A 27,203-nucleotide genomic window follows, 5' to 3' on the forward strand; every position below is an offset into this window, starting at 1 on the left:
AGTCAAGAAGGAGCAAATTCTTCACTAAAAAATTGGTAGAAGGTTATTTCGACAGAAGTTTCGTAGCCTTTGAAGTAAAGCCCAATAAATCCCGCTTCTTCGAAAATTTTTAAAAAATTGATTTTGCGATTTTTGTTTACCTTTATAAAGTAAAAACCACTGGCGTAAATAACAACTCCGAAAAATGGAAAAACAGAAAATCGAAAAATCAAAAAATTCGAATATCGAAAATCGAAAGTTCGAAAATATAGCAAAATCTTTGGGCAAGTCAAAAAATAGAAATTTGAAAAATCAAAAAATTGAGAATGGAATTGGAAATTTGGGAAACCGAAAGGTAAAAAAATTTAAAAAGTTCAAAAACTGAAGAATGAAAAATTGAAAAATCCGAATATCAAAAATTAGAAAAATCCGAAATGAAACAGATTAAAAATTCGAAGATCGAAAATTCAAAAATTCGAAAATCGAGATTTCCAAAAATCCAAGAATCGAATAGAAAAAACGGAATGTCGAAAGTCGAATAAAGGAAAAACTAAAAAAAATCAGAAGATCGAGAAAGCGAAAAATCGAATACTTACTTGAGAAGTCGAGAAATCGCCAAACCGAAAAATACAAAATTAAGATATTGAAAAATACAAAAATCCAGAAATGGAAAAATTCCCAAAATTGTGTTTCAAAAAAATTAAAAAATCGAAAAATTGATAAAACTGAAAAATAGAATAATGTAAAAACCGGAAAATTGAGAAATATTGAAAAATCCAAAAATTTGATTAAACGATGAATGGAACAAATGAAAAATCGAAACATTGAAATCGAAGAAAAATTGAAGAACTGAAAACCTGAAAATCGGAGTATAGAAAAATCAAAAGTTCGAAAATAGAAAAAATAGAAAAATCTTCCGGAAAGTCAAAATACCGAAAATTGAAAAATTGAAAAATCGAGAATCTGAAAATTCGAAAAGTTGAAAAATCGAATAACCGAGAAGTCGAAACATCGAACAATTGGAAAATTGAAACAACGAAAAATCCAAGCATCAAAAGATCTAGAAATCGAAAACTTGAGAAGTCAAATTAGCTCAAAATTGAAAAATCGAAAAATTAATTTTTTTTTTAAATTCTAATTCCAAAAAAATTGAAAAATCGAAAAAATTGAAAAATAGAAAAAATTGATAAAACTGAAATATAGAATGATATAAAAACAGGAAAATTGAACAAGATCGAACAACTGAAAAATCGAAAAATTGAAATCGAAGAAAAATTGAAGAATCGAAAAACATAAGAACTAAAAAACTGAAAATTGTAATATAGAAAAATCGAAAGTTCGAAAATAGAAAAAATAAAAAAAATCTTCCGGAAAGTCAAAAAATCAAAAATTGAAAAATCGAGAAATCAAAAAATAGAAAATTAAAAAAATTGAAAAATCGAAAAACCGAAGTGTGGAGTTGGAAGTTTGGGAAACTGAAAAGTAAAACAATTGAAAAGTCTAAATAAATATTGAAGAATGAAAAATTGAAAAATTGAATAATCGACAATCTAAAACTCGAGAAATCAGAAATTCTAAAAGTAAAACTCTTAAGAAATCGAAAAACTGAAGAACGGAAAAATAAAAAATCGAAAAGTAAAACAAATAGAAACACCAACCTGACGAATTGAAAATTCAAAAAATCAAAAATCAAAAATTGGAAAAACCGAAGAATTGAAAAAATGAAGAATCAAGAAATCGAAAAGGAAACAGATTAGAAATTCGAATGTCGAAAAGTAGATGAATCAAATATTCGAAGAAATAAACATCCAAGAAATCGTAAAACAAAATTCGGAAATCTAAATCTCGAAAATCGAAAAATCGACAATTAAAAAATTCGAATATGGGAAAATCGAAAATTCAAAATTTCATTGAAAATTTAAAAATCGAGAAGCCGCAAAGTTGAAAAGCTGAGACATCGAAAAAATGAGATATCGAAAAATCGAAAAGTCGAGAAATCGACTAACCGAAAAATCTAAAATTAAAATCTTTCCAAAATTGTGTTGAAAAGTGAGAAAACAAAAACAAGAAAAATCGAGAAATTCAAAAATTGAAATCCTAAAAAATTTAAAAAATTGTAAAATTGAAACATTGAAAAGTCGAAAAATCTGAAATATAAAAATTGGAAAACTGAAACATCGAAAAACTGAAAAATCAAAAAAAGAGAAACGGAAAAATCTAAAAATGAAAGAATCCAAAAATTGAAAAATCAAGAAAATGAAAAATCGAAAAATCGAACATTTGGAAAATTTAAACATAGGAAAATCAAACCATTAAAAGAAATAGTAATCGAAAAGTTAAGAAGTCAAAATAGCTAAAAATTGAAAAATCGAAAAATTAAAATTTGAAATAAATTGAAAACTTTTAACTTAAAAAAATTGAAAAATTTAAATCGAAGAAATATTGAAGAATCGAAAAACTGAAAAATCCCCAAACCGAAACATCGAAAATCCGAGATATCAAAAAATTGAAAAATCGAGAAATTGAAATGTCCAAAAATCAAAAAAACTGAAAAAACAAAACCTGAAAAATCGAAAAATTGAAAAATCTAAAAACGGGAGAATTGAAAATTTGGAAATCAAAAAATCCAGATGAGAAGTCGAGAAAGCGAAACAACGAAAAATCGAGAAATAGAGAAAATCAAAATATCGAAAACTCCAAAAGTTGGAAAGTCGAGAAGAAAAAATCCAGAAATTGAAAATTTAGACATGCCAAAAATTGCAATATTGAAAAATAGAGAAGTAGAATAGAATAGAAGAGTTTATTGATCATCCAACGGGTAAATCGCCTACACGGGACATATAGTACACAACCCAGATACAATGTGATTAGAAAAATCGTGAACCTGAAATGTCGGAAAATAAAGAAATCGAGAAAGAAGAATGGAAAAATTGAAAAACCTCAAAAACAAGCGAAAAATTTAAAAACGAGAAATTGAAAAATTGGAAAATCGAGAAAATGAAAAATTTAAAAAAAAAAAATCAAAATACTGAAATATCGAAAAATTGAGAAATGAAAACTTGAAACATCAAGAATCCGAAAAATTGAAAATTCGAAAAATATAGAAAACAAAAAATTTTTATTTAGTTCCAAAAATGTCGATGTCTAGGATAAAAATTTAACACGAATTGGTCCACAAGTGTAAAAGACCAAGATTACAATATGTACGTCTTTAATTGACGCTTAGGAAGTTAAAAGAGTAAGAACAGGTTGTGCAATGAACCCAATACTTTTCCTATTATATGTTATAGACCCGAAGAATGTACTTAAGAGAAGCAAAATTTGATCCTTCAATAAAGACGAACAAAAATAACAGAACCAACAAGTCGATTTATGAACAGAGAAATATTCACTCGCTTTTTGCGGTATCACTCAGTACACAACCAACCCGCCATAGCAATTAAAAGAGCGAACCGAAGAAATCGCCGAAAATAAATTGGACCAATTACCGGTGACGTTATGACATCGAACGTCACTTTCCGAAGTCAAACAAGTAAGAAAAATGATTGGGAAAATTGAATCAATTACTCTTATCTACCCCGGCTTTCCGCCAATCAACTCGCCAATAATTAAATCCCTGACAATACAACGTCGGCCGTTCCTTCTATCATAATTGATATCTCAGCAGGTCGTGCCTGGTAACGGTCACCTGCACTCGCGCCCGTCAGGATCAAAGAATCCTGCAGGCGAAGCACAATGGTCGGTCCTGCCCGGAACTCGCTGCTAATATGAAGAGGGCTTTAATCCTATTTTATTAGGACCGATGGCGATTTATAAAAGGATGTGTGCTGCTTTCAAAAGCCTGGTTAAAATTGCATGAATAAAGTATTAAAAGCTGTTGGATGATATTGATTTTGTGTTGCCACGTTGGACGGCTGGATTTCATAGGTGCATTAAAATATTGCGACGTATCGGAGCGTAGATCTGTAACGTTAATAGAGGCGAGGTCTTGTACTCTGAACGGACTATAATGGCTCTAAAGACGATTTTTAGAACGATACATCCCTCATAGATGGGCGATCGATCTGTTTTAAAAATTCAGCAAATTCTTTTGAAATTAATTAAATGTATTATTGGTTATTTCGTTGAATAACAGCGACAAAAAACTGTTCAATGAAAAAAAATCCTTTTAAAATGTAAACACTTTTTTACGTTTCGGATTTCCGCACATTCTGTTTGTAGGTTCATTTTCAATAAAAGCATCCCGTGTTACAGAACAAAGTCTAAACCGTATGAAAAATCGCGGCATCTTGCAAGAAAGCCCACTCCACATTCTCGTATGAAATAAATTGCTTTCTCCTAGACTCCAGCGATCTCCCGCCTCCCAACCCCGCAACTTCCAAGTTTTGCATCGCCGTTCTGTCGATCGAGCCCGGCCCTGTACCGATTTGATATCTTAATGCCCTCGTGCGCACGCCAATAACATTTACATAAAAATTTAGCGCCTCCTCGCCATCACCGATAGACTCGGCAATATTGAAATATAAAAAAATGTTTGCGTATTATCGGGTCTTCGCCTCCGCCCGAATATAAAACAGGTTGTGACGTTTCGAGCGACATAGTGGATGTCCCGGATCGCTCCTATCCCGGAATTATAGCTAGTTATCTCTCCCTCCGGAATTTTAAATTTCCACCGGCATTGCATTACGACCGATTGTTGGCAATCCTTGCTTGGCATGCGATCCGCACGTTTTACTTATCGAGATTACGGAATATTCAATATCGGGAGGATTAGGCCTGCATTGTGCGATCTCGGAAAGTGCGTACGGTGAATAATATCGGCTGAGAAAAACTGACGCAATTTATGGCGTAATTAGCTCGTTGAGATGTAAATTGCGAGGTCTGGAGCGGGAGAGTCCGAACGGGTGATCGGGAAGGGTGCAACGAGGATTTGCCGGGATGACAGCGGGGTCCCCCGGATGCGTTGGGGTGCGCCAGATGCCCTCCTGTCCTACTGCTCATTGTTTTATAAATTACCAAACACCCCCTGTTGCTGGGCACACATGAACGTGCAAACATGCAGGGATTAAATGGAAATAGACCTTGAAGTGGGCAAGGGGTGTTCGGCAAGTCGACTGTGAATTTTGTTATTCGGAAGATGGTAATTTTTGTCGAAACAATAACTTCAAAATTGGCGAACTTCCCGCGCATCGGACGCATAACAAACACGTGTTTTCTTCGTCATCTTGGAGCTGTATAGCTTGGAGTTTCTCCGGTGAAGAGCGGATTTATATGCACAAAATTTCTTCGAAAAATAGTAATTGGCAACTTTCCTTCATGTATTTGCACTCTCAAAAGTGATTACAAATATTTTTTTTTAGACTATGTACTTACTTTGTGAAATTAACAAAATTCGAATATGGAGAAAGTGAAAAATCGAAAAGTTGAGAAGTTGAGAAATCGACAAACTGAAAAATCTATAATGAAAATGTTGAAAAATTGAACAATCTAGAAATGGAAAAATTCCCAAAAATGTGTTGAAAAGTTGATAAACCGAAAACTTTAAAAATCGAGACTTCGAAAAATAAAAATTTTAAAAAAGGAAAAATTGAATAATCGAAAAACTGAAACATTGCACAACTGGAAGATTGAAACACCGAACAACTGGGAAATTGAAACCTCAAAACATCGAGAAATCGAAAAGTTGAGAAGTCGAAATAGATCAAAACTGAAAATTCGAGAAATTAAAATTTGAAAAATTGAAAAATTTTAATTAAAAAATTGGTCTAAAGAGTTTAGACAGTACTTCCCTCGCTGTCGGAAATTTGACGACTGCATGCCTATTATGTTTTTTTTTCTCATTACATTTTTGTAGTGGGAGTTTAAAAAAAAATTGTGATGACGTCATCAACATTTTTGCAAGGACACGTATATCAGTTGGGATAGATGTAGTGTAATACTAAGAATAAAATTATTGTGTTCCCAAATTTTCGGGAAAATGAATTGGGTCGTTTTGAATATTGATTTCTTATAATCAATAAAATAACGAAACAATTTACTCACGTATACGGCGCCGGTGTGTAATATCTAGAGAGCGAATTTCTGTCGGGCTAGGCAAGGCCAAACTCGGTACGGCTCGCACGGGATGCGAATTCATTGCCGTTGCGGACTGCACTTCGTTTATTTGAGATTAGAATAACGTTGTTTCGTTGCACTCTGCTGTTAATTCCCGTTCTCATTTACTTAGCCGTTTGATTAATAAATCGTTAATCATATTTATGGAATCCAGCACGTCCCCCCCTATAATCGTGACGTAGCCCGACAGAAATCCGCTGTCTAGTATTATGAGGGGCAACTGAAAATCGTTTATGTATAAACATTCTTAATTTAAGATGACAAGCGTAACAGCATACGTGAGAGTCAAACAGAGAAACTGTAAACAAAACGACCATCGGTTTTATTGCTTCGACTTCCGCTTATTATATAAAACATTGCGTTTTATTTTAATTCTTGACGGTGAAATTCACAATTGGTTGATTATAAACATGTCTATTTCGCATTCGCGGAACCAAGTGACCGCATAAAACAAATGCAGGTCTGTAATGTTAAAGTCGATGTAAATAAGCGTGCTACTCTTATGTTTCAACCGAGTTTTTCCTTTAACAAATTTTGTGTCTACCAAATTGGGTTGGTTGGGGTGTAATACTAATAATAAGTGTTGCCTTTAATTTAATCAATAAAATAAATTGACTTCATTAATTTTTTTGAACCACCTCTTAAGAAAATCTAAAAGATATGAATGGAATGATAAATCACAAGTACAAACTCATCATATTTTTTGCATTTTAGATAGGATTTATTCAGCAAAATTTAAGGGTGACGTCATCAATTTTTTTAGGAGGGATGAACAAATACATTTTGAACAAAAGTTTACCATGCTTATAATAACTTTAAAATATTCCCAAGATTTCAAAGCATTCGGTTTTGTAATTCCTGATTAAATCGATAAAATAAAATAAATTCACGCCTTCATTAATTTTTTTGAGTTACCCTGCATATGCAAATCCAAAAATATGAATGGAATGATAAATCACAAGTACAGACTTATCATATTTTGTACATTTTAGATACGATTTATTCGGCAAACTTTTGAGCTGACGTCATCAGTTTTTTGTAGAAGATAACCAAATATATTTTGACTAAAAATTTATTATGCTCTTTATAACCTTAAAACATCTGCAAGATTTCAAAGCATTCGGTTTTGTAGTTCCTGATTAAATCAATAAAATAAATTTACGCATTCATTAATTTTTTTGAGTCACCCTGTATATGCAAATCGAAAAAATTTGAATGGAATGATAAATCACAAGAAGAGACTCACCACATTTTGTACATTTTAGATAGGATTTATTCAGCAAAATTTTGTGGTGACATCATAAATTTTTTGGGGGGGACGACCAAATACGTTTTGATCAAAAATTTACCATGCTTATGATAATTTTAAAATATCTTCAAGATTTCGAAGCATTCGGTTTTGTAGTTCCTGAGTAAATCAGTAAAATAAATTTACGCTTTCATTTATTTTCTTGAATCACCCTGTATATGCAAATCCAAAAAATATTAATGGAGTGATAGATCACAAGTACAGACTGATCATATTTTGTACATTTTAGATATGATTTATTCGGCAAACTTTCGAGCTGACGTCATCAAGTTTTTGGAGGGGATAAGCAAATATATTTTGACTAAACGTTTATTATGCTCTTTATAACCTTAAAGCATCTGCAAGATGTCAGAGCATTCCGTTTTGTAGTTCCTGATTAAATCAATAAAATATATTTACGCATTCATTAATTTTTTTGAGTCACTCTGTATATGCAAATCCAAAAAATATGAATGGAGTGATAAAGGACAAGTACAGGCTCATCATATTTTGTACATTTTAGATATGATTTATTCGGCAAACTTTCGAGCTGACGTCATCAAGTTTTTGGAGGGGATAAGCAAACATTTTTTGACTAAAGATTTATGATGCTCTTTATAGCCTTAAAACATCTGCAACATTTCAAAGCATTCTGGTTAGCAGATTAAAAATTAAATTTCAAAATGTTGTTTTATAATTTTGATTTTTTTTCCAAAAATCTGGACGTTTCGGGTGAAAAGTCGATTCAGAGTTGTAAACTACATGTGTAGGACTATGTTATTTTATACAATTGAAAACCCATTTACTATGTACAATTTTGAAGTGACGTCATCGCACTAGTGGTGGGGATGATTACACAAATTTTGGTTAGCGTTTTACCATCTACATGATATTCTTAATATAAGTACAAAATTTCACAACAATCGGTCGAGTACTTTCGGAGATTATCTGTCTAATAAAAATCCGGGACGGCAGACGGACAGACGGACGGACAGACGGACGGACAGACGGACGGACAGACGGACGGACAGACGGACAGACGGACAGACAGACGGAAATGGGAGACCTATTTCTTCGTCTTCTAGGGGTCATGAAAGATCGAGAAAACGTAAAAGTAGAGAGTCGGCCGACGGACTCGATTACAATACTTCCTTTGCTTACGCTCGGGAAGTAAAAAAAATTGAAAATTGAAAAATGAAAAAATTGGTAACACTGAGAAATAGAGGAATATAAAAACTGGAAATTTGAAAAAGATCAAAAAAACTGAAAAATCTAAAAGTTGATCAAACGATGAATGAAAAAATTGAAAAACCGAAAAATTGAAATCGAAACAATGGGAAGTTGAGAAGTCGAGAAACCGAAACAACGAAAAATCGAGAAATAGAGAAATGGGAAAATCAAAATAACGAAAAATCTAAAAATCCGAAAGTCGGAAAAGCAGAAAATTGAAAAATCGTAAAACTGAAATATAGAAAAATAAAAAAAAAAATAAAAAATAAAAAATCAAGCAATCGAAAATTTGGAAAATCGAGGAATTGAAGTATCGAAAAATTGAAAATTAAGAAACTGAAAAATTGGAAAACAAAAAACTGGAATCCGTCAACAATGAAATATCGAAAATTTGAGAAATCAAAACTTGAAACATCGAAAAGCCGAAAAATTGAAAATTTGAAAAATTGAGAAAACAAAAAATTGTAAAATTGTGATTTTGTTCCAAAAATCTCGATGTCTAGGATAAAAATTCAACACGGATTGATCCACAAGTGTAGCAGTATCGTATTTTATATAATTTAAATAACATTTACTACATTGTTGGTGGGGATGATGAAAATTCGAAGAAATGAAAATCCGAGGAATCGGGAAACAAAATTCGGAAATATTAAAATCAAAAAATCGAATAGAAAAAACGAAATATCGAAAGTCGAATAAACTGAAAAATTAAAAAAAGGACAAGTCGAGGAATCGAAAAATCTAAAATTTAAAAAATCAAAAAATTGAATAATCGAAAAATTCAAAAATCGAGAAATTGAAAAATCGAAAAGTTGAAAAGTCGAAAAATCAAAACATAGAACGAACAACTGGAAAATTGAAATTGAAAGATCGAAAGATCGAGAAATTGAAAAGTTGAGAAGTCAAAATAGGTCAAAATTGAAAAATCGGAAAGTTGAAAGATGGAAAAATTGGTAAAACTGGAAAATAGAGTAAAATAAAAACCGAAAAATTGAAAAATCGAAAAGTTGATCAAACAATAAATAGAAGAATTGAAAAGTCGAAAAATTGAAATCGAAGAAAAATTGAAGAATTGAAAACCTGAGAATGGAAAAATTGAGAAATTGAGAAGTCGAGAAATCGAAACAACGAAAAATCGAGAAATAGAGAAATGGGAAAATCAAAATGTCGAAAATCCTAAAAATCTAAAAGTCGAGAAGTCGAATAATCGAGAAATCAAAATGTCTAAAAATCATAAAATTAAAAAATCGTAGAACTGTAATATCGGAAAATGGAGAAATCTAAAAATAAGGAAATCGAGAAATCGAAATTTTGAAAAATCTAGAAATTGATGAATCGAAAAATTGAAAAATCCCAAAAGTAGCAAGTAAAAAATTGAAAATCGAAAAATTGAAAAATCAAAAACTGAAATATCGAAAAACTGAGAAATCAAAACTTGAAGTATCGAAAAGCCAAAAAATTGGTCTAAAGAGTTTAGACAGTACTTCCCTCGCTGTCGGAAACTTGACGACTGCATGCCTATTGTGTTTTTTTCTCATTACATTTTTGTAGTGGGAATTTAAAAAAAAATGCGATGACGTCATCAACATTTTTGCAAGGACACGTATATCAGTTGGGATAGATGTAGTGTAATACTAAGAATAAAATTATTGTATTCCCAAATTTTCGGGAAAATGAATTGGGTCGTTTTGAATATTGATTTTTTATAATCAATAAAATAACGAAACAATTTACTCACGTATACTGCAACTGAAAATCGTTTATGTATAAACATTCTTAACTTAAGATGACAAGCGTAACAGCATACGTGCATGAGAGTCAAACAGAGAAACTGTAAACAAAACGACCATCGGTTTTATTGCTTCGACTTCCGCTTATTATATAAAACATTGGGTTTTATTTTAATTCTTGACGGTGAAATTCACAATTGGTTGATTATAACATGTCTATTTCACATTCGCGGAACCAAGTGAGCGCATAAAACAAATGCAGGTCTGTAATGTTAAAGTCGATGTAAATAAGCGTGCTACCCTTATGTTTCAACCGAGTTTTTCCTTTAACAAATTTTGTGTTTACCAAATTGGGTTGGTTGGGGTGTAATACTAATAATAAGTGTTGCCTTTAATTTAATCAATAAAATAAATTGACTTCATTAATTTTTTTGAACCACCTCTTAAGAAAATCTAAAAAATATGAATGGAATGATAAATCACAAGTACAAACTCATCATATTTTTTGCATTTTAGATAGGATTTATTCAGCAAAATTTAAGGGTGACGTCATCAATTTTTTTAGGAGGGATGAACAAATACATTTTGAACAAAAGTTTACCATGCTTATAATAACTTTAAAATGTTCCCAAGATTTCAAAGCATTCGGTTTTGTAATTCCTGATTAAATCGATAAAATAAGTTCACGCCTTCATTAATTTTTTTGAGTCACCCTGCATATGCAAATCCAAAAATATGAATGGAATGATAAATCACAAGTACAGACTCATCATATTCTGTACATTTTAGATACGATTTATTCGGCAAATTTTCGAGCTGACGTCATCAAGTTTTTTGTAGAAGATAACCAAATATATTTTGACTAAAAATTTATTATGCTCTTTATAACCTTAAAACATCTGCAAGATTTCAAAGCATTCGGTTTTGTAGTTCCTGATTAAATCAATAAAATAAATTTACGCATTCATTAATTTTTTTGAGTCACCCTGTATATGCAAATCGAAAAAATTTGAATGGAATGATGAATCATAAGAAGAGACTCACCATATTTTGTACATTTTAGATAGGATTTTTTCAGCAAAATTTTGTGGTGACATCATAAATTTTTTAGGGGGGACGACCAAATACGTTTTGATCAAAAATTTACCATGCTTATGATAATTTTAAAATATCTTCAAGATTTCGAAGCATTCGGTTTTGTAGTTCCTGAGTAAATCAGTAAAATAAATTTACGCTTTCATTTATTTTCTTGAATCACCCTGTATATGCAAATCCAAAAAATATGAATGGAGTGATAGATCACAAGTACAGACTGATCATATTTTGTACATTTTAGATATGATTTATTCGGCAAATTTTCGAGCTGACGTCATCAAGTTTTTGGAGGGGATAAGCAAATATATTTTGACTAAACATTTATTATGCTCTTTATAACCTTAAAACATCTGCAAGATGTCAGAGCATTCCGTTTTGTAGTTCCTGATTAAATCAATAAAATATATTTACGCATTCATTAATTTTTTGAGTCACTCTGTATATGCAAATCCAAAAAATATGAATGGAGTGATAAATGACAAGTACAGGCTCATCATATTTTGTACATTTTAGATATGATTTATTCGGCAAACTTTCGAGCTGACGTCATCAAGTTTTTGGAGGGGATAAGCAAATATATTTTGACTAAACATTTATTATGCTCTTTATGACCTTAAAACATCTGCAAGATTTCAGAGCATTCGGTTTTGTAGTTCCTGATTAAATCAATAAAATATATTTACGCATTCATTAATTTTTTTGAGTCACCCTGTATATGCAAATCCAAAAAATATGAATGGAGTGATAGATCACAAGTACAGACTCATCATATTTTGTACATTTTAGATATGATTTATTCCACAAACTTTTGAGCTGACGTCATCAAGTTTTTGGAGGGGATAAGCAAATATTTTTTGACTAAAGATTTATGATGCTCTTTATAGAATTAAAACATCTGCAACATTTCAAAGCATTCTGGTTAGCAGATTGAAAATTAAATTTCAAAATGTTGTTTTATAATTTTGATTTTTTTTCCAAAAATCTGGACGTTTCGGGTGAAAAGTCGATTCAGAGTTGTAAACTACATGTGTAAGACTATGTTATTTTATACAATTGAAAACCCATTTACTATGTACAATTTTGAAGTGACGTCATCGCATTAGTGGTGGGGATGATTAGACAAATTTTGGTTAGCGTTTTACCATCTACATGATATTCTTAATATAAGTACAGAATTTCACAACAATCGGTCGAGTACTTTCGGAGATTATCTGTCTAATAAAAATCCGGGACGGCAGACGGACAGACGGACGGACAGACGGACAGACGGACGGACAGAGAGACGGAAATGGGAGACCTATTTCTTCGTCTTCTAGGGGTCATGAAAGATCGAGAAAACGTAAAAGTAGAGAGTCGGCCGACGGACTCGATTACAATACTTCCTTTGCTTACGCTCGGGAAGTAAAAATCGTAGAATTGAAATATCGGAAAATAGAGAAATTTAAAAATAAGGAAATCGAGAAATCGAAAATTTGAAAAATCGAGAAATTAAAGAATCGAAAAATTGAAAAATCCCAAAAATAACAAGTAAAAAATTGAAAATCGAAAAATTGAAAAATTGAAAAATCAAAAACTGAAATATCGAAAAACTGAGAAATCAAAACTTGAAATATCGAAAAGCCAAAAAATTGAAAATTCGACAAATTGTGACATCAAAAAATTGTATAATTTTGATTTTGTTCCAAAATATAGGATAAAAATTCATCCACAAGTGTAGAAGCATCCTATTTTATAAAATTTAAACAACATTTACTAATGTAAATTTTGAAGATGACGATGAATATCTAATGATTCGCCACTTAATATTAAAGTGATGTTTCTTAGGAGCTTTTAAGCAGCAATTTTTTAAAATTATTTTTGTTACTTTTTACAGATTTAATTAAGGGCATGCAGTGTTTCTAGTTTTGTAAGCGTCACCGAAATAAATTGAGAATTCGCTTTAATAAATGGTAATTCGTTCAGCAAAGAATGTTTTGGTGACATATGACACTGCAGTTCTCATTTGAAAATTCTAAAATCAAATTTTTTATTTGTTCGAAATATTCCGCGTAAAAAAGCTAGTTTTTATTTCCAGGAAAATGCCCGTCGTTGAGGTTCTAGAGCCTATCCTCCTTCTGCTACAAGACCTTGCAGAAGTAATTTTCCAACAAGATAATGCTGCCTGACCGAAAATAATGTCAATGTTTTGCCGTGGTCACCACGCTCCCCTGATTTAAACTCAATCGACCATCTCTAGTATATGACGATAAAAGATTGCGTCGTTTACCTCATCCTCCCAACACATTAGCTGCTCCTTCAGGGTGGTAAATTTTTTTAAATGCCGTCTATATGAAGTAAACAGAACCGTAGAGAGAAAGGAAAAAAGGGAGACTATGAAGACTTGGAACCAGCAAATACGAAAAACTGGAGAACGACGAGGAAAAACGATGGGCGAAATTAAAGATTTGCGCCGGGACCGGAAAGAAAGGAAGAAACGGATTAAGAGATTACACCTAGCAATGGTACAAGGAGATACAGTGAAAGAAGAAGAAGAAATAATCAACAACGGGATCTCAGAACAAGATGAGTTCAAATACAGAACTCGACCCGAACAACCTCCATTAAAGAACGAATTACAACAAAACAATCGTTACTTATTATCAGTCGACAAAGCTCCTTGAATGATAATTAAAAACGCATCTAAAAAATCCTGCAAACGCGCTTTAATCCGCCATTTGCGCATTCATCGCACGCTCTGCAGGCGAATTAATTCAAAAGAAGTCCGGCTTTTATTCCGTAATTAAGATATTTTTACACTAGAATCTCTAGAATTTAATTAAATGCATACAAACGGCCTCGACAATAAAACAAAATGACTCACACATCTAGGCTAAATTAAACACAGGTTTTTAATTATCCACCCTCAGTTTATGTTTGGACGACCACTCGAATCCAGCGTCCACCATGCCAGATTTTTTAAAGCGTTACCAATGGCAACGCCGAACTCCTCTAGTTCCTATAAATTAACTGGCGCTTGTTTCCGAAAAATAAAACTCCCGACATGTTACATAAAACGCATTATCTTACATTTTTCATAGGGCTGACCTCGACGTTGTTAAAATATTTTAATGGACGAAAATATATAAAGTTTTACGGCCGTCACTGTTGTAAATTTCGAAGCTAGCAGTAAAGATCTGCGTTGCCACCCTGCTGCTGCACTGTCGTAAAGCGTCTTCCGCGTCCTCGATAATCAGCAGCGACAACAATGACGTCCCGCTACAGTGTTGTTTACGTAGGAAATATGCTCGGTTTAACCGAATACGTTATCTATGGTGTGGTCAAGGGGCGTTATTAACCCACGCAAACTACTATCGATTGACTATAGTAGTTGGACTCGTGAGCTGTTCATTCGACTCCTGTATTACGTATATTCTGAAAACTGGTTTAATCAACATTTTAGTGCTTTTCGGCGACCAACGCGCCCTCAGCAGCGTTGTTTACAGCGCCCTAATTTGTTCCGAGCCGCTGGAAAGCCGCAACACCTAGATAAACGCAGCCGGATGGCTATATACCAATAAGATTCTGGTTTATTAATTAGTGAGTGGAGCATCCCGATTAATTTGGAGTTTAATTAAGGCGGCGCCATCAGTCATGTGCCCCCAAGACGAACCGGATGGGGTTGCGTATTGTCTCGCTGATAAAGCAATCTTTTAATAAGTTCGCCAAGAACGCCAGGAATGTGATTGAATGCGAGCTTGCCGCTGGCTTTGCTTCACTCGATGACACTCCTTATTTACCGTTTTGCCAATTTTCAACTCGCTTCCCGTTCACCTTTTTCTAATTTAGTGGAGTGGATGAAGTTTTCAGAGTCTCGTTGAATTTTTCGAGAGTTTTAGTTGCAGACTATCTTACCCTCGACCGGAGATTCTTTGAGCGCAACTTCTCCTTTTCGGAATACTTGCATACATTTTTTTATTTAAGTACGTTCAAAGTTTCACTTTGCTGCTTTATTATACACGCTGCAATTAACTGCGGGCAAGATCCAGTCCATTTTTTCCGCAATCCGGGTGCTGACAACATACGTAAAAAATTGGTCTAAAGAGTTTAGACAGTACTTCCCTCGCTGTCGGAAACTTGACGACTGCATGCCTATTGGGTTTTTTCTCATTACATTTTTGTAGTGGGAATTTAAAAAAAAATTGCGATGACGTCATCAACATTTTTGCAAGGACACGTATATCTGTTTGGGATAGATGTAGTGTAATACTAAGAATAACATTATTATATTCTCAAATTTTCAGGAAAATGAATTGGGTCGTTTTGAATATTGATTTGTAATAATCAATAAAATAACGAAACAATTTACTCACGTATACGTATCCCAGGCAGCTGAAAATCGTGTATGTATAAACATTCTTAATTTAAGATGACAGGCGTAACAGCATACTTGAGAGTCAAACAGAGAAACTGTAAACAAAACGACCATCGGTTTTATTGCTTCGACTTCCGCTTATTATATAAAACATTGGGTTTTATTTTAATTCTTGACGGTGAAATTCACAATTGGTTGATTATAAACATGTCTATTTCACATTCGCGGAACCAAGTGAACGCATAAAACAAATGCAGGTCTGTAATGTTAAAGTCGATGTAAATAAGCATGCTACCCTTATGTTTCAACCGAGTTTTTCCTTTAAGAAATTTTTTGTCTACCAAATTGGGTTGGTTGGGGTATAATACTAATAATAAGTGTTGCCTTTAATTTAATCAATAAAATAAATTGACTTCATTAATTTTTTTGAACCACCTCTTAAGAAAATCTAAAAAATATGAATGGAATGATAAATCACAAGTACAAACTCATCATATTTTTTGCATTTTAGATAGGATTTATTCAGCAAAATTTAAGGGTGACGTCATCAATTTTTTTAGGAGGGATGAACAAATACATTTTGAACAAAAGTTTACCATGCTTATAATAACTTTAGAATATTCCCAAGATTTCAAAGCATTCGGTTTTGTAATTCCTGATTAAATCGATAAAATAAATTCACGCCTTCATTAATTTTTTTGAGTCACCCTGCATATGCAAATCCAAAAATATGAATGGAATGATAAATCACAAGTACAGACTCATCATATTTTGTACATTTTAGATACGATTTATTCGGCAAACTTTTGAGCTGACGTCATCAGTTTTTTGTAGAAGATAACCAAATATATTTTGACTAAAAATTTATTATGCTCTTTATGACCTTAAAACATCTGCAAGATTTCAAAGCATTCGGTTTTGTAGTTCCTGATTAAATCAATAAAATAAATTTACGCATTCATTAATTTTTTTGAGTCACCCTGTATATGCAAATCGAAAAAATTTGAATGGAATGATAAATCACAAGAAGAGACTCACCATATTTTGTACATTTTAGATAGGATTTATTCAGCAAAATTTTGTGGTGACGTCATAAATTTTTTAGGGGGGACGACCAAATACATTTTGATCAAAAATTTACCATGCTTATGATAATTTTAAAATATCTTCAAGATTTCGAAGCATTCGGTTTTGTAGTTCCTGAGTAAATCAGTAAAATCAATTTACGCTTTCATTTATTTTCTTGAATCACCCCGTATATGCAAATCCAAAATATCTGCACTTACCTGGCAACAATTATTGTAACTTGGTCCAATTTTTAAAATTTGGAGATATATATCCTCAATGACACTCACTCTCCAACAGTTTTTTTCGAATTGGCTTCGCATTTCGCAATCGCAACTGTTTCGTCTCGCCACCCAAACAAGTGATTCCCCCCGCGCCCCTCGTCGTTACCAACTTCCGCTTTTTGCTATGGCTGGGAGTTTGTTTATATAAACTATGTCTCAACGTGCGATAAAGAAATGACACGGTCAGTGGCGTAACTGAAGCAAATGCATATGTACTTTTTCTCTGCTTCTCTCGATGTATAAACATTAACAGTCGAAGTTAATCATGTATTGACAATATATAATAATAATAATAATAATAATAATAATGTATTTATCCAACGGACAAGTTGTCCATAGTAGGATACAAAAATTACATAAATATCTACACACTATTATAACAAAATAATAAGGAAATAGTGACTAGTCATACAAGCATTTCTTACAATTTCTAGTAAACTGCTGCATATTGCTTTCAAATATATCTACTTTATTGCAGATATCATTATACGAGGAACACATATAATTTACAGGAGAATACATATACATATTAGTTCTGGCAAATTCGATATAAAATGTGACCGGATTTCTTGAATTCAAACGAGGAATATGAAACGATATTTTGCTTAATAAATTTGAACATTTGATTATACCATGGACTATTTTGTATACAAATATAATTGCAATAAATTGACGCCTTACATGCAAGTCTGACAATTTAAATTCACATAACAGCTGATACTGTGGATAACCTATTGATGGGTAATATTTATGTTTTATGTAAAATAAATATTTACAGAATTTTCTCTGAACTTTTTCGAGTGTCATAATATGAGTATTATAATAGGGTCTCCATAGTATACAGCAATACTCTAATTTAGACCTTACATACGCATTATAAACAGTTAATAAACATTCCGTACTATAGAAATCTCTGGTGTTTCTTACTATAAATCCTAATAACTTGTAAGATTCGTTACAAATGTAATTTATATGTGGTACAAAAGACAGTTCACGATCCATAACAATACCTAGATCTCTACAGTCTGATTTAATGTCCAATACAGTACCATCTATGAGATACTGGAATCTAATATCCTGAATCTTGCGTGAAAATATCATTACAAAGCACTTGCTGATATTTAGTACCAACTTATTTTTATTGCACCATTCAACAAGGCTGTGAAGCATCTTTTGAAGTAGTTCACAGTCTTTGGGTTCACATATCATTTGTGCTATTTTCAGATCATCTGCATATAAGTATAGATAACTTTTTTCATTAATTTTACAATAGTCAACAATATCATTGATAAATATAATAAACATCAATGGCCCTAGATTGGATCCTTGTGCAATTCCACTATATGACTCATATAAGGTCGATTTGAAACCTTTATATTCAATGTATTGAATTCTACCAACAATAAGGGACCTAAACAATAAAAGTAAATCGTCACATAAGCCGTATAAATGTAATTTCTTTAATAAGAGGCAATGATTAACCTTATCAAATGCTTTTGACAGGTCGGTATACGCAACATCCACCTGGTATTTTTGTTCAAGGGATTCCGAGACAAACTGTGTAAATTCACACAAATTGGTTGTTGTGGACCTTCCCTTGATAAAACCATGTTGACAATCATTTATCATAGGTGTTACATGAGCATATACACTATTATACAGTATAGTTTCAAACAACTTAGCGAAATTACATATAATTGATATTGGTCTGTAATTGGCGATATCCGACTTACAACCAGATTTAAAAATGGGACAAATTTTAGACATCTTCCACATCGTAGGAAAGTTCGTTGTTTTCAGTATGAGATTAAAAATATGCAACAGTGGTGTGATCAGACAGGTAATGCAGTCTTTCACTACAAAAGCTGGTACGTTGTCCGGTCCCATAGTCAGATTTGGTTTGATTCTACGAGCAGCTTCTGTAATCATCTTCTCCGACACTATAAATTTATGTAACACGTTATTTAATAAATTATTATCACTGTCACAGTTGCAACAAACATGGTCGAAAGTATTAGCAGATTTATTACAGCCATTGTACTTACTATCACAAGTACCATCACACTTAATATAAACACTGCTAAAATGTTGTGCAAACCCTTCTACAATATCCTGTGGAGTTGAGAATTCATTGTGACCATACTTCATACTTCCAGGTATTCCACTAGATTTTTTCTTATCTGTAATGTACGACCAAATATGCTTAGGTTCACTTTTTATTCTATCCTGAGCTAATTGTTTAAAATTACCATATTCCTTTCTGATATTTTTCTTTATTTTCCTATTAAGACTTTTGACTTTATCCATATAAGCTAAGAATTTGTGCTTTTTATACAAACGTCTGTAATTGTTTTTCGTCTTTATATCTTTAATAATTTCGGATGTAAACCAACGTGGAAAATTAGTACTAGATCGAACCTTAACTCTTGGAACAAATTTATCAAAGAGATTATACATTTTGCCATTCAGATGATCAACGGCACAATTAACATCTTTGATTTCAGTTATGTCATTCCAGTTTATTCGGCCAAATTCACAATACAGGTTTGGCAAATCAGCTTTGAGAAAATTATATCGATGACAATTATTGTTATATATCTCCTTAGTATTGAACGGTACTTCTTTGCTATCAGCAATAGAGATATGAGTAAGTAAACAGGGATGGTGTTTATCTTCTTTTACAAGAGGTAATTCATACCTTGATACATCGCAGTAAAGATCAGTTGTAGACATGATTAAATCCAGAATTCTTAAGTTACTGTTTAAAATGTTGTTATGTTGTTTAAGGGAGTTAAAATGCATAAACGTCGCTAGAGTATTATAAGCAGGTCTGACATTTGTGGATGGTTCTGGTTTGAAGTAATATTCTGCAAAGGTGGGTATGTTGAAATCTCCAACTATTATCCATAACTCAGATGTGTTTACCATATTCTCAATATGTTCAATAATAGTCTCATAGATGAGCGAATTAGTTTCTGGAGCGAAATACACGTTTATTACATTTAGAATTTTATCACGTAGTACTACTTTTACAATTAGCAAATCAACTTCACTAATAGGCGAATGATTGGTGACCTGATATGATATGTAATCTGTACGAATAGCAGTTATTACACCTCTGCCTCTACGTCCATTGCTAGACCTGTAAACACAATACTTCGGTGGAAAATATTCGCTTGACAAGACTTCATCACATAGCCATGTTTCAGTTAGTACAATTATTTCATTATCGCAGTCTACAACATTGCTATAAAATGTTTCAGTTTTTGTATTTAGCCCTCTTACATTCTGATAAATTAAATTCATACTATGGACTATTTTTCTTGAACGTTGGACATTTAAACATTTTTTGGGTCAATAGTTATACTGCTATTAACAATATTAACTATTTTTGGCACTCCATTTGTATATTTCAGTTTTATGTTCCCTTCTCCATTTTCTTTACGTGACCTAAATTCTTCACGTACCAAATATGCAATGTTTCTTTGTCTCGCAGTTAAATCGCGATTCATATATATATTATTGGCAGCTTTGTAGTTACGTAATATCGATAATACGACAGTACTAGACTTGAAATTAATTAACAGTGGACGACGTTTGTTCTCTACTTTTTTCCCTAAGCGAAAACACTTATCAGGAACAATTTCATTCTTCCACTCCTCTGACGAGACAAGTGCAGCAAACTGAGAAATGTCATCCCGTTTTGAATTAATTACGGTCTTATCATCTGATTCCGGTAAATTATAAACGATCAAGTTGGTGGCCCGGCGTTGCCTATCATCTACCTCGCTGATAATTTCTTCTTCTGATAACAATTTGTTAAGTACGTTACCTGTTTTTTCGTACTTTAACTCGGCGACTTCACTTCTCAATTTTTCAACTTCTGCCCTTAATCCTCCGATTATCTCGACTATGTTGCACTCATCACAAAAATATCGAAGTTTACTTTTCTTTAGGCGAACACATTCGGTTTCTTGACGGGATAGGCCAGCGCAGATTGAGTGTATTGATGACTTGCATAGATCGCACACTATTACATCATTATCATTAGCACTTTTGTTGCATTTGTTACATACAACAGGCATTTTGATGGTATGTTTATAGTGCACACAAAATTTTATTTTGGGTGTAAAGAAATCTACTGATTTAAGCTTACAGTTCACGGTACACACCGTCACACCGTCACACCGTCACCTTTGATATATATGAAATGATTAAGAGATATTCTTCCGATCACAAAAAAAAATTTCAACATTTGCTATTTATGGTGCTTATTCACGAACACACAATAACAAATAAATAAATATTATAACATTATTGTTGCGAAAATCGGAAGTGCTGTTCTTGTTTTGATGGGCGAAAAAAGTTGGAAGTGCCGGGATCTGTTACCGGAACTTCTAATTGCACTGCACACTCCACCTCCACTAAACCACAGGCCACAGTTGCTTATGTTAAAACTCATCATATTTTGCACATTTTGAGTTAAACTTTTTTGGCAAAAATTGTAGATGACGTCATGAATTTTTTCGGGGGAATAAACAGATATATTTTCATTAACAATTTACCATGCTCACAATCATTTTAACCATCTGCAAGATTTCAAAATATTCAGTTTAGCAATTCTTGATTTATTCACTAAAATAAAGTGACTGATTCATTTCTTTTTTTGAGTCACCCTGTATAAGCAAGTTAAAAAATTTGAATGCAATGATTAGTTACAAGTGTAGTCAGATCATATACTTTATTCAGTAAAATTGTGAGAAGACGTAATGAATTTTTTTTGGGGTTGATAAAGAGATACATTTTGATTAAACAGTTACCATGCTTACAATAACTTCAAAACGTCAAGATTTCTAAGTATTCAGTTTTGCAAAATCAATTCACTCCGTCATTAATTTTTTCAGACACCCTGTATAAGCAAATATTAAAAATTTTAAAAGTATAGTCAGATCATATACTTTATTCAGCAAAATTGTGAGAAGACGTAATGAATTTTTTTTGGGGTTGATAAAGAGATACATTTTGATTAAACAGTTACCACGCTTACAGTAACTTCAAAACGTCAAGATTTCTAAGTATTCAGTTTTGCAAAATCAATTCACTCCGTCATTATTTTTTTTCAGACACCCTGTATAAGCAAATATTAAAAATTTTAATGCAGTGATAAATCACAAGTATGGACTCATCATACTTTACACATTGAAGATGGCATTTTTTCAGCAAAATTTTGGGGTGACGTCATAAATTTTTTAGGGGGGACGACCAAATACATTTTGATCAAACATTTAGCATGCTTATGATAATTTTAAAATATCTTCAAGATTTCGAAGCATTCGGTTTTGTAGTTCCTGAGTAAATCAGTAAAATAAATTTACGCTTTCATTTATTTTCTTGAATCACCCTGTATATGCAAATCCAAAAAATATGAATGGAGTGATAGATCACAAGTACAGACTCATCATATTTTGTACATTTTAGATACGATTTATTCGGCAAATTTTCGAGCTGACGTCATCAAGTTTTTGGAGGGGATAAGCAAATATATTTTGACTAAACATTTATTATGCTCTTTATAACCTTAAAACATCTGCAAGATGTCAGAGCATTCCGTTTTGTAGTTCCTGATTAAATCAATAAAATATATTTTCGCATTCATTAATTTTTTTGAGTCACTCTGTATATGCAAATTCAAAAAATATGAATGGAGTGATAAATGACAAGTACAGGCTCATCATATTTTGTACATTTTAGATATGATTTATTCGGCAAACTTTCGAGCTGACGTCATCAAGTTTTTGAGGGGATAAGCAAATATATTTTGACTAAACATTTATTATGCTCTTTATGACCTTAAAACATCTGCAAGATTTCAGAGCATTCGGTTTTGTAGTTCCTGATTAAATCAATAAAATATATTTGCGCATTCATTAATTTTTTTGAGTCACCCTGTATATGCAAATCCAAAAAATATGAATGGAGTGATAGATCACAAGTACAGGCTCATCATATTTTGTACATTTTAGATATGATTTATTCCACAAACTTTTGAGCTGACGTCATCAAGTTTTTGGAGGGGATAAGCAAATATTTTTTGACTAAAGATTTATGATGCTCTTTATAGCCTTAAAACATCTGCAACATTTCAAAGCATTCTGGTTAGCAGATTAAAAATTAAATTTCAAAATGTTGTTTTATAATTTTGATTTTTTTTCCAAAAATCTGGACGTTTCGGGTGAAAAGTCGATTCAGAGTTGTAAACTACATGTGTAGGACTATGTTATTTTATACAATTGAAAACCCATTTACTATGTACAATTTTGAAGTGACGTCATCGCTTTAGTGGTGGGGATGATTAGACAAATTTTGGTTAGCGTTTTACCATCTACATGATATTCTTAATATAAGTACAAAATTTCACAACAATCGGTCGAGTACTTTCGGAGATTATCTGTCTAATAAAAATCCGGGACAACAGACGGACAGACGGACGGACAGACGGACGGACAGACGGACAGACGGACAGACAGACGGAAATGGGAGACCTATTTCTTCGTCTTCTAGGGGTCATGAAAGATCGAGAAAACGTAAAAGTAGAGAGTCGGCCGACGGACTCGATTACAATACTTCCTTTGCTTACGCTCGGGAAGTAAAAAGTAGATATTTCTTTTGATTATGTTAGTAGTTAGCTGGGTACAAGGACTGGAAGAATGCGGTTTATCAAGAACAAAATATATCTTACTGGTACACACGAGAATTTATTTAGTCAAATGAGGCTGCGACAGAAAGTCGAAAGAAAAAGTGTTTTCAGTTTTTGGATACTAATATTTCGTAAACTATGTAGTTATTCAAATCAAAATGATTGCAATCTTTTGAATTGTAGTGTGTTATTAAATGGAAGCAATGAGAAAAATAGTTATAACTTATAACAAAATGTGAAGCGGATGTTTTATATTTGGATACCTCGTAGTTTCCCTCGTCAAAAGCCCATATAGCGGCACTCCATTAAATAAACTCCCATCTCTCGTTGTCCTTTTTGGCCTCCCAATCGAACATCTGCCCCTGAATAACTCCTTAAAAACCCTAATGGCACGATATCTGCATTCCGCAATAACGTCGTCTGCCGAAAGCACACGTCACTTTCAGTAATTGAATAAACATACTAGCAATTTATCCGGGCATTAGAGCTAACGTATGCGAAAAAGCTCTCGTCCTGCGAGCTTGTCTGGTGGACGCGTCGACTGACGTTTGCCGGCGAAACGTACGCCGTAATATCCTTAAAGACCCTTTCGAATAGCAATAAATGTTTACATTTGAGAGGCAGTATAACATAATGGGTTGTCGAGAGATATGACCGGTCTCAATAGGCGGCCAGAGTGGCTGAGCTGCAACGGACAGCAGGAAATACGTTCCTGCTTGCTACACGTCATTCTGTTCCGCTATCGCCGCTGATCCTGACATGCAATAGTCAATGCGTTCCGCACACGGAAACTAACAAAAACTGTACCAGTGGATGTTCGATACGTTATTTTTTTGTTTTGCAGGAAATTTAAGCTGCGGAGTTGACGTAAATTTAATGAAGTTGCGCGGTTCGGCGGCGGTTTCGGGGCGGGAAGAGAAACGACGGGTCGGGAAGCTGTCGTCCGGCGACGGGTTGATGCATTTTTTTTTTTTAATACTAATAAGATAATTTATATGAGAATTAATTATATATCATTCACATGGAAGACGAAAAATAACAGGCCCAGGATGCTGCCCTGCGGAATTTCTAATTTAACTTTGTAGTGAAAAACCGACGTTTACTGTCAATCATTTTTATCAGGGTCAAAAATTCCGCTTCTGAAACGAGCAACCGGTCATTATTTTGTGGAGCCACCCCGTGTATTATATCATCAACTTCACACGCACACAGCCGACCATAAAATGTACAATCACCCCTAAATCTATAAACCGTTTATTCCCGACTCCCTCAAAATATTTGCGTTCCTTTATTTTAAAACCTACATATAATCCCGTTTTATTACTTTAATTTCAGAAGCGCTCTACTATCGCATTACATTTATTTTATGCCATCTATAAACTTCCACGGCTTACACAACTAGACGGACCTCTATGGGCTCCCCTATGGTCCGGCTAACCCCTTGGATGGGGTCTGGTGGATTTTAAAGCTGCACTTACTGCGACCATCAAACAAAAGCGTGGAGTGTGTGGATGGCGGGAAGTTATGACTCTGGAGTGAGTGGCGGCGGGACTCCCATACGCTTCGGAGGCGGTTAACAACCAACTTAGGTGCTTAAGTAGGCCACGTCATTTTGTTAAGTGCCGATAAAGTTATTTTGAATTAATACAACGAGGCTTTATCGCTCGGAAGGGTTGCGTAAGCACCGCGGAAGTTTTGATTGGGTTATTAACATTCCGTAGCGCTATATTTAATGAGGAAAATAACGCGAGTTATGGGAAATGCGACTATTACTCGTCTTACGATTTTTCTGTGTTCGCGGGGCGAATACCTATCCCGGTTTAATGCGCTCGCTTGCGAGCTCGTAAAGTCAATGTAATATGGGGCTTTATATCAGTGCAGCGGGCGGGTGCGCCTGTTTTATTGGCATTTTTCTAATCCACTAATAGGTTTTTGAACATGATGCGGTTGTTTACGAGGGCTCGAGAAAGAAATCTTAAAAAAACTGGTCGAGTCCACCCTAGAGAACCTTAAAAATTACTCAAAAGAGTACATTATAATGGGTTTTATATTATGACATGATGAAGGAAAATAAAGTTTGCTTACCTTAGGATCATTTAATACTCACTGTTTGTAAAGTTTTAGAAATTTAGAAAGATTACTCGAAATATTGAAACATTAGAATTTGGATAAATCAAGAAATTGAGAAAACAAAAAATTGAAAAACCGAAAAGTCGAAAAATTTCGACTTCGAAACGTCAAAAAATCGACAAATTAACTTATCCAGAAATTGACAAAATCCAGAAATTGGGAAGTTCCCAAAACCGAAATGTTGAAAAATCGAAGCATCAAAAGATCGAGAAATCGAAAAGTTGACAAGTCGAAATAGATCAAAACTGAAAATTTGAAAACTTAAAATTTGAAAAATTTTAATGAAAAAAAAAAAAAATTGAAACAAGAAAAAATTGGTAAAACTGAAAAATAGCGTGATATGTATAAAAACCGGATATTTGAAAAAGATAGAAAAATTGAAGAATCGAAAAGCTGAAGAATTGAAAACCTGAAAATCGAAACAATGAGTAATTGAAAAGTCGAGAAACCGAAACAACGAAAAATCGAGAAATAGAGAATTGGGAAAATCAAAATATCGAAAAATCTAAAAATTCGAAAGTTGAAAAGTAAAAAAGTCGAAAAATCGAGAAATCGAAAATTCGAAAAATAAAAAAATTGAAAAATCGTAAAACTGAGATATAGGAAAACCGAAAAATTTGAAAATAAAAATCAATCAATCGAAGATTTTAAAAATCGAGAAATTGAAGTATCGAAAAATTGAAAAATCCCCAAAATAATCAGCAAAAAATTGAAAATCAAGAAATTGAAAAATTGAAAAACAAAAAACTGAAATATCGAAAATTTGTGAAATCAAAACTTGAAACATTGAAAAACCGAAAATTGAAAATTTGAAAAATTGAGAAAACAAAAAATTGTAGTAGTAAAAAATTTGAAAAATCGTAAAATCGAAATAATTATTGAAAAGCCGAAAAATGTAAAATTTAGAAAAACCAAAAATTGAAAAATCTATAAACTGAAAAATTAAAAAAGGACAAATCGAGAAATCGAAAAATCTAACATTTAAAAAATCGAAAAATTGAATAATCGAAAAATTGAAAAATCGAGAAATTGAAAAATCGAAAAGTTGAAAAGTCGAAAAATCGAAACAGCGAACAACTGGAAAATTGAAACAGAGAAATAGGAAATCAAAATGTTGAAAAATGGAAAAATCCAAAAGTCGAAAGTCGAGAAGTCGAAAAATCGAGAAATCGAAAAGTTTAAAAATCACAAAATTGAAAAATCGTAGAACTGAAAAATATCGGAAAATAGAGAAATCTTA

General features: G+C 32.8%; 1 protein-coding gene across 1 annotated transcript; it reads right to left on the bottom strand.

The window, feature by feature from the left end:
* Positions 1-15,060: 15,060 nt before the first annotated feature.
* LOC135128913 (uncharacterized) lies at positions 15,061-21,221 on the bottom strand. Its single transcript, XM_064055992.1, has 4 exons — positions 20,678-21,221; positions 18,008-20,372; positions 17,143-17,264; positions 15,061-15,203 (listed from the first exon to the last, which is right to left on the bottom strand). The coding sequence occupies exons 1-4, from the start codon at positions 21,219-21,221 to the stop codon at positions 15,061-15,063; spliced, it is 3,174 nt and encodes a 1,057-aa protein (XP_063912062.1).
* Positions 21,222-27,203: the final 5,982 nt, after the last annotated feature.

The sequence above is a fragment of the Zophobas morio genome, unplaced genomic scaffold, assembly GCF_036711695.1.
Source record: "Zophobas morio isolate AGI-343-1 ecotype UQ-CSIRO unplaced genomic scaffold, CSIRO_AGI_Zmor_V1 ptg000014l, whole genome shotgun sequence".
Classification (NCBI taxonomy): Eukaryota; Metazoa; Arthropoda; class Insecta; order Coleoptera; family Tenebrionidae; genus Zophobas; species Zophobas morio.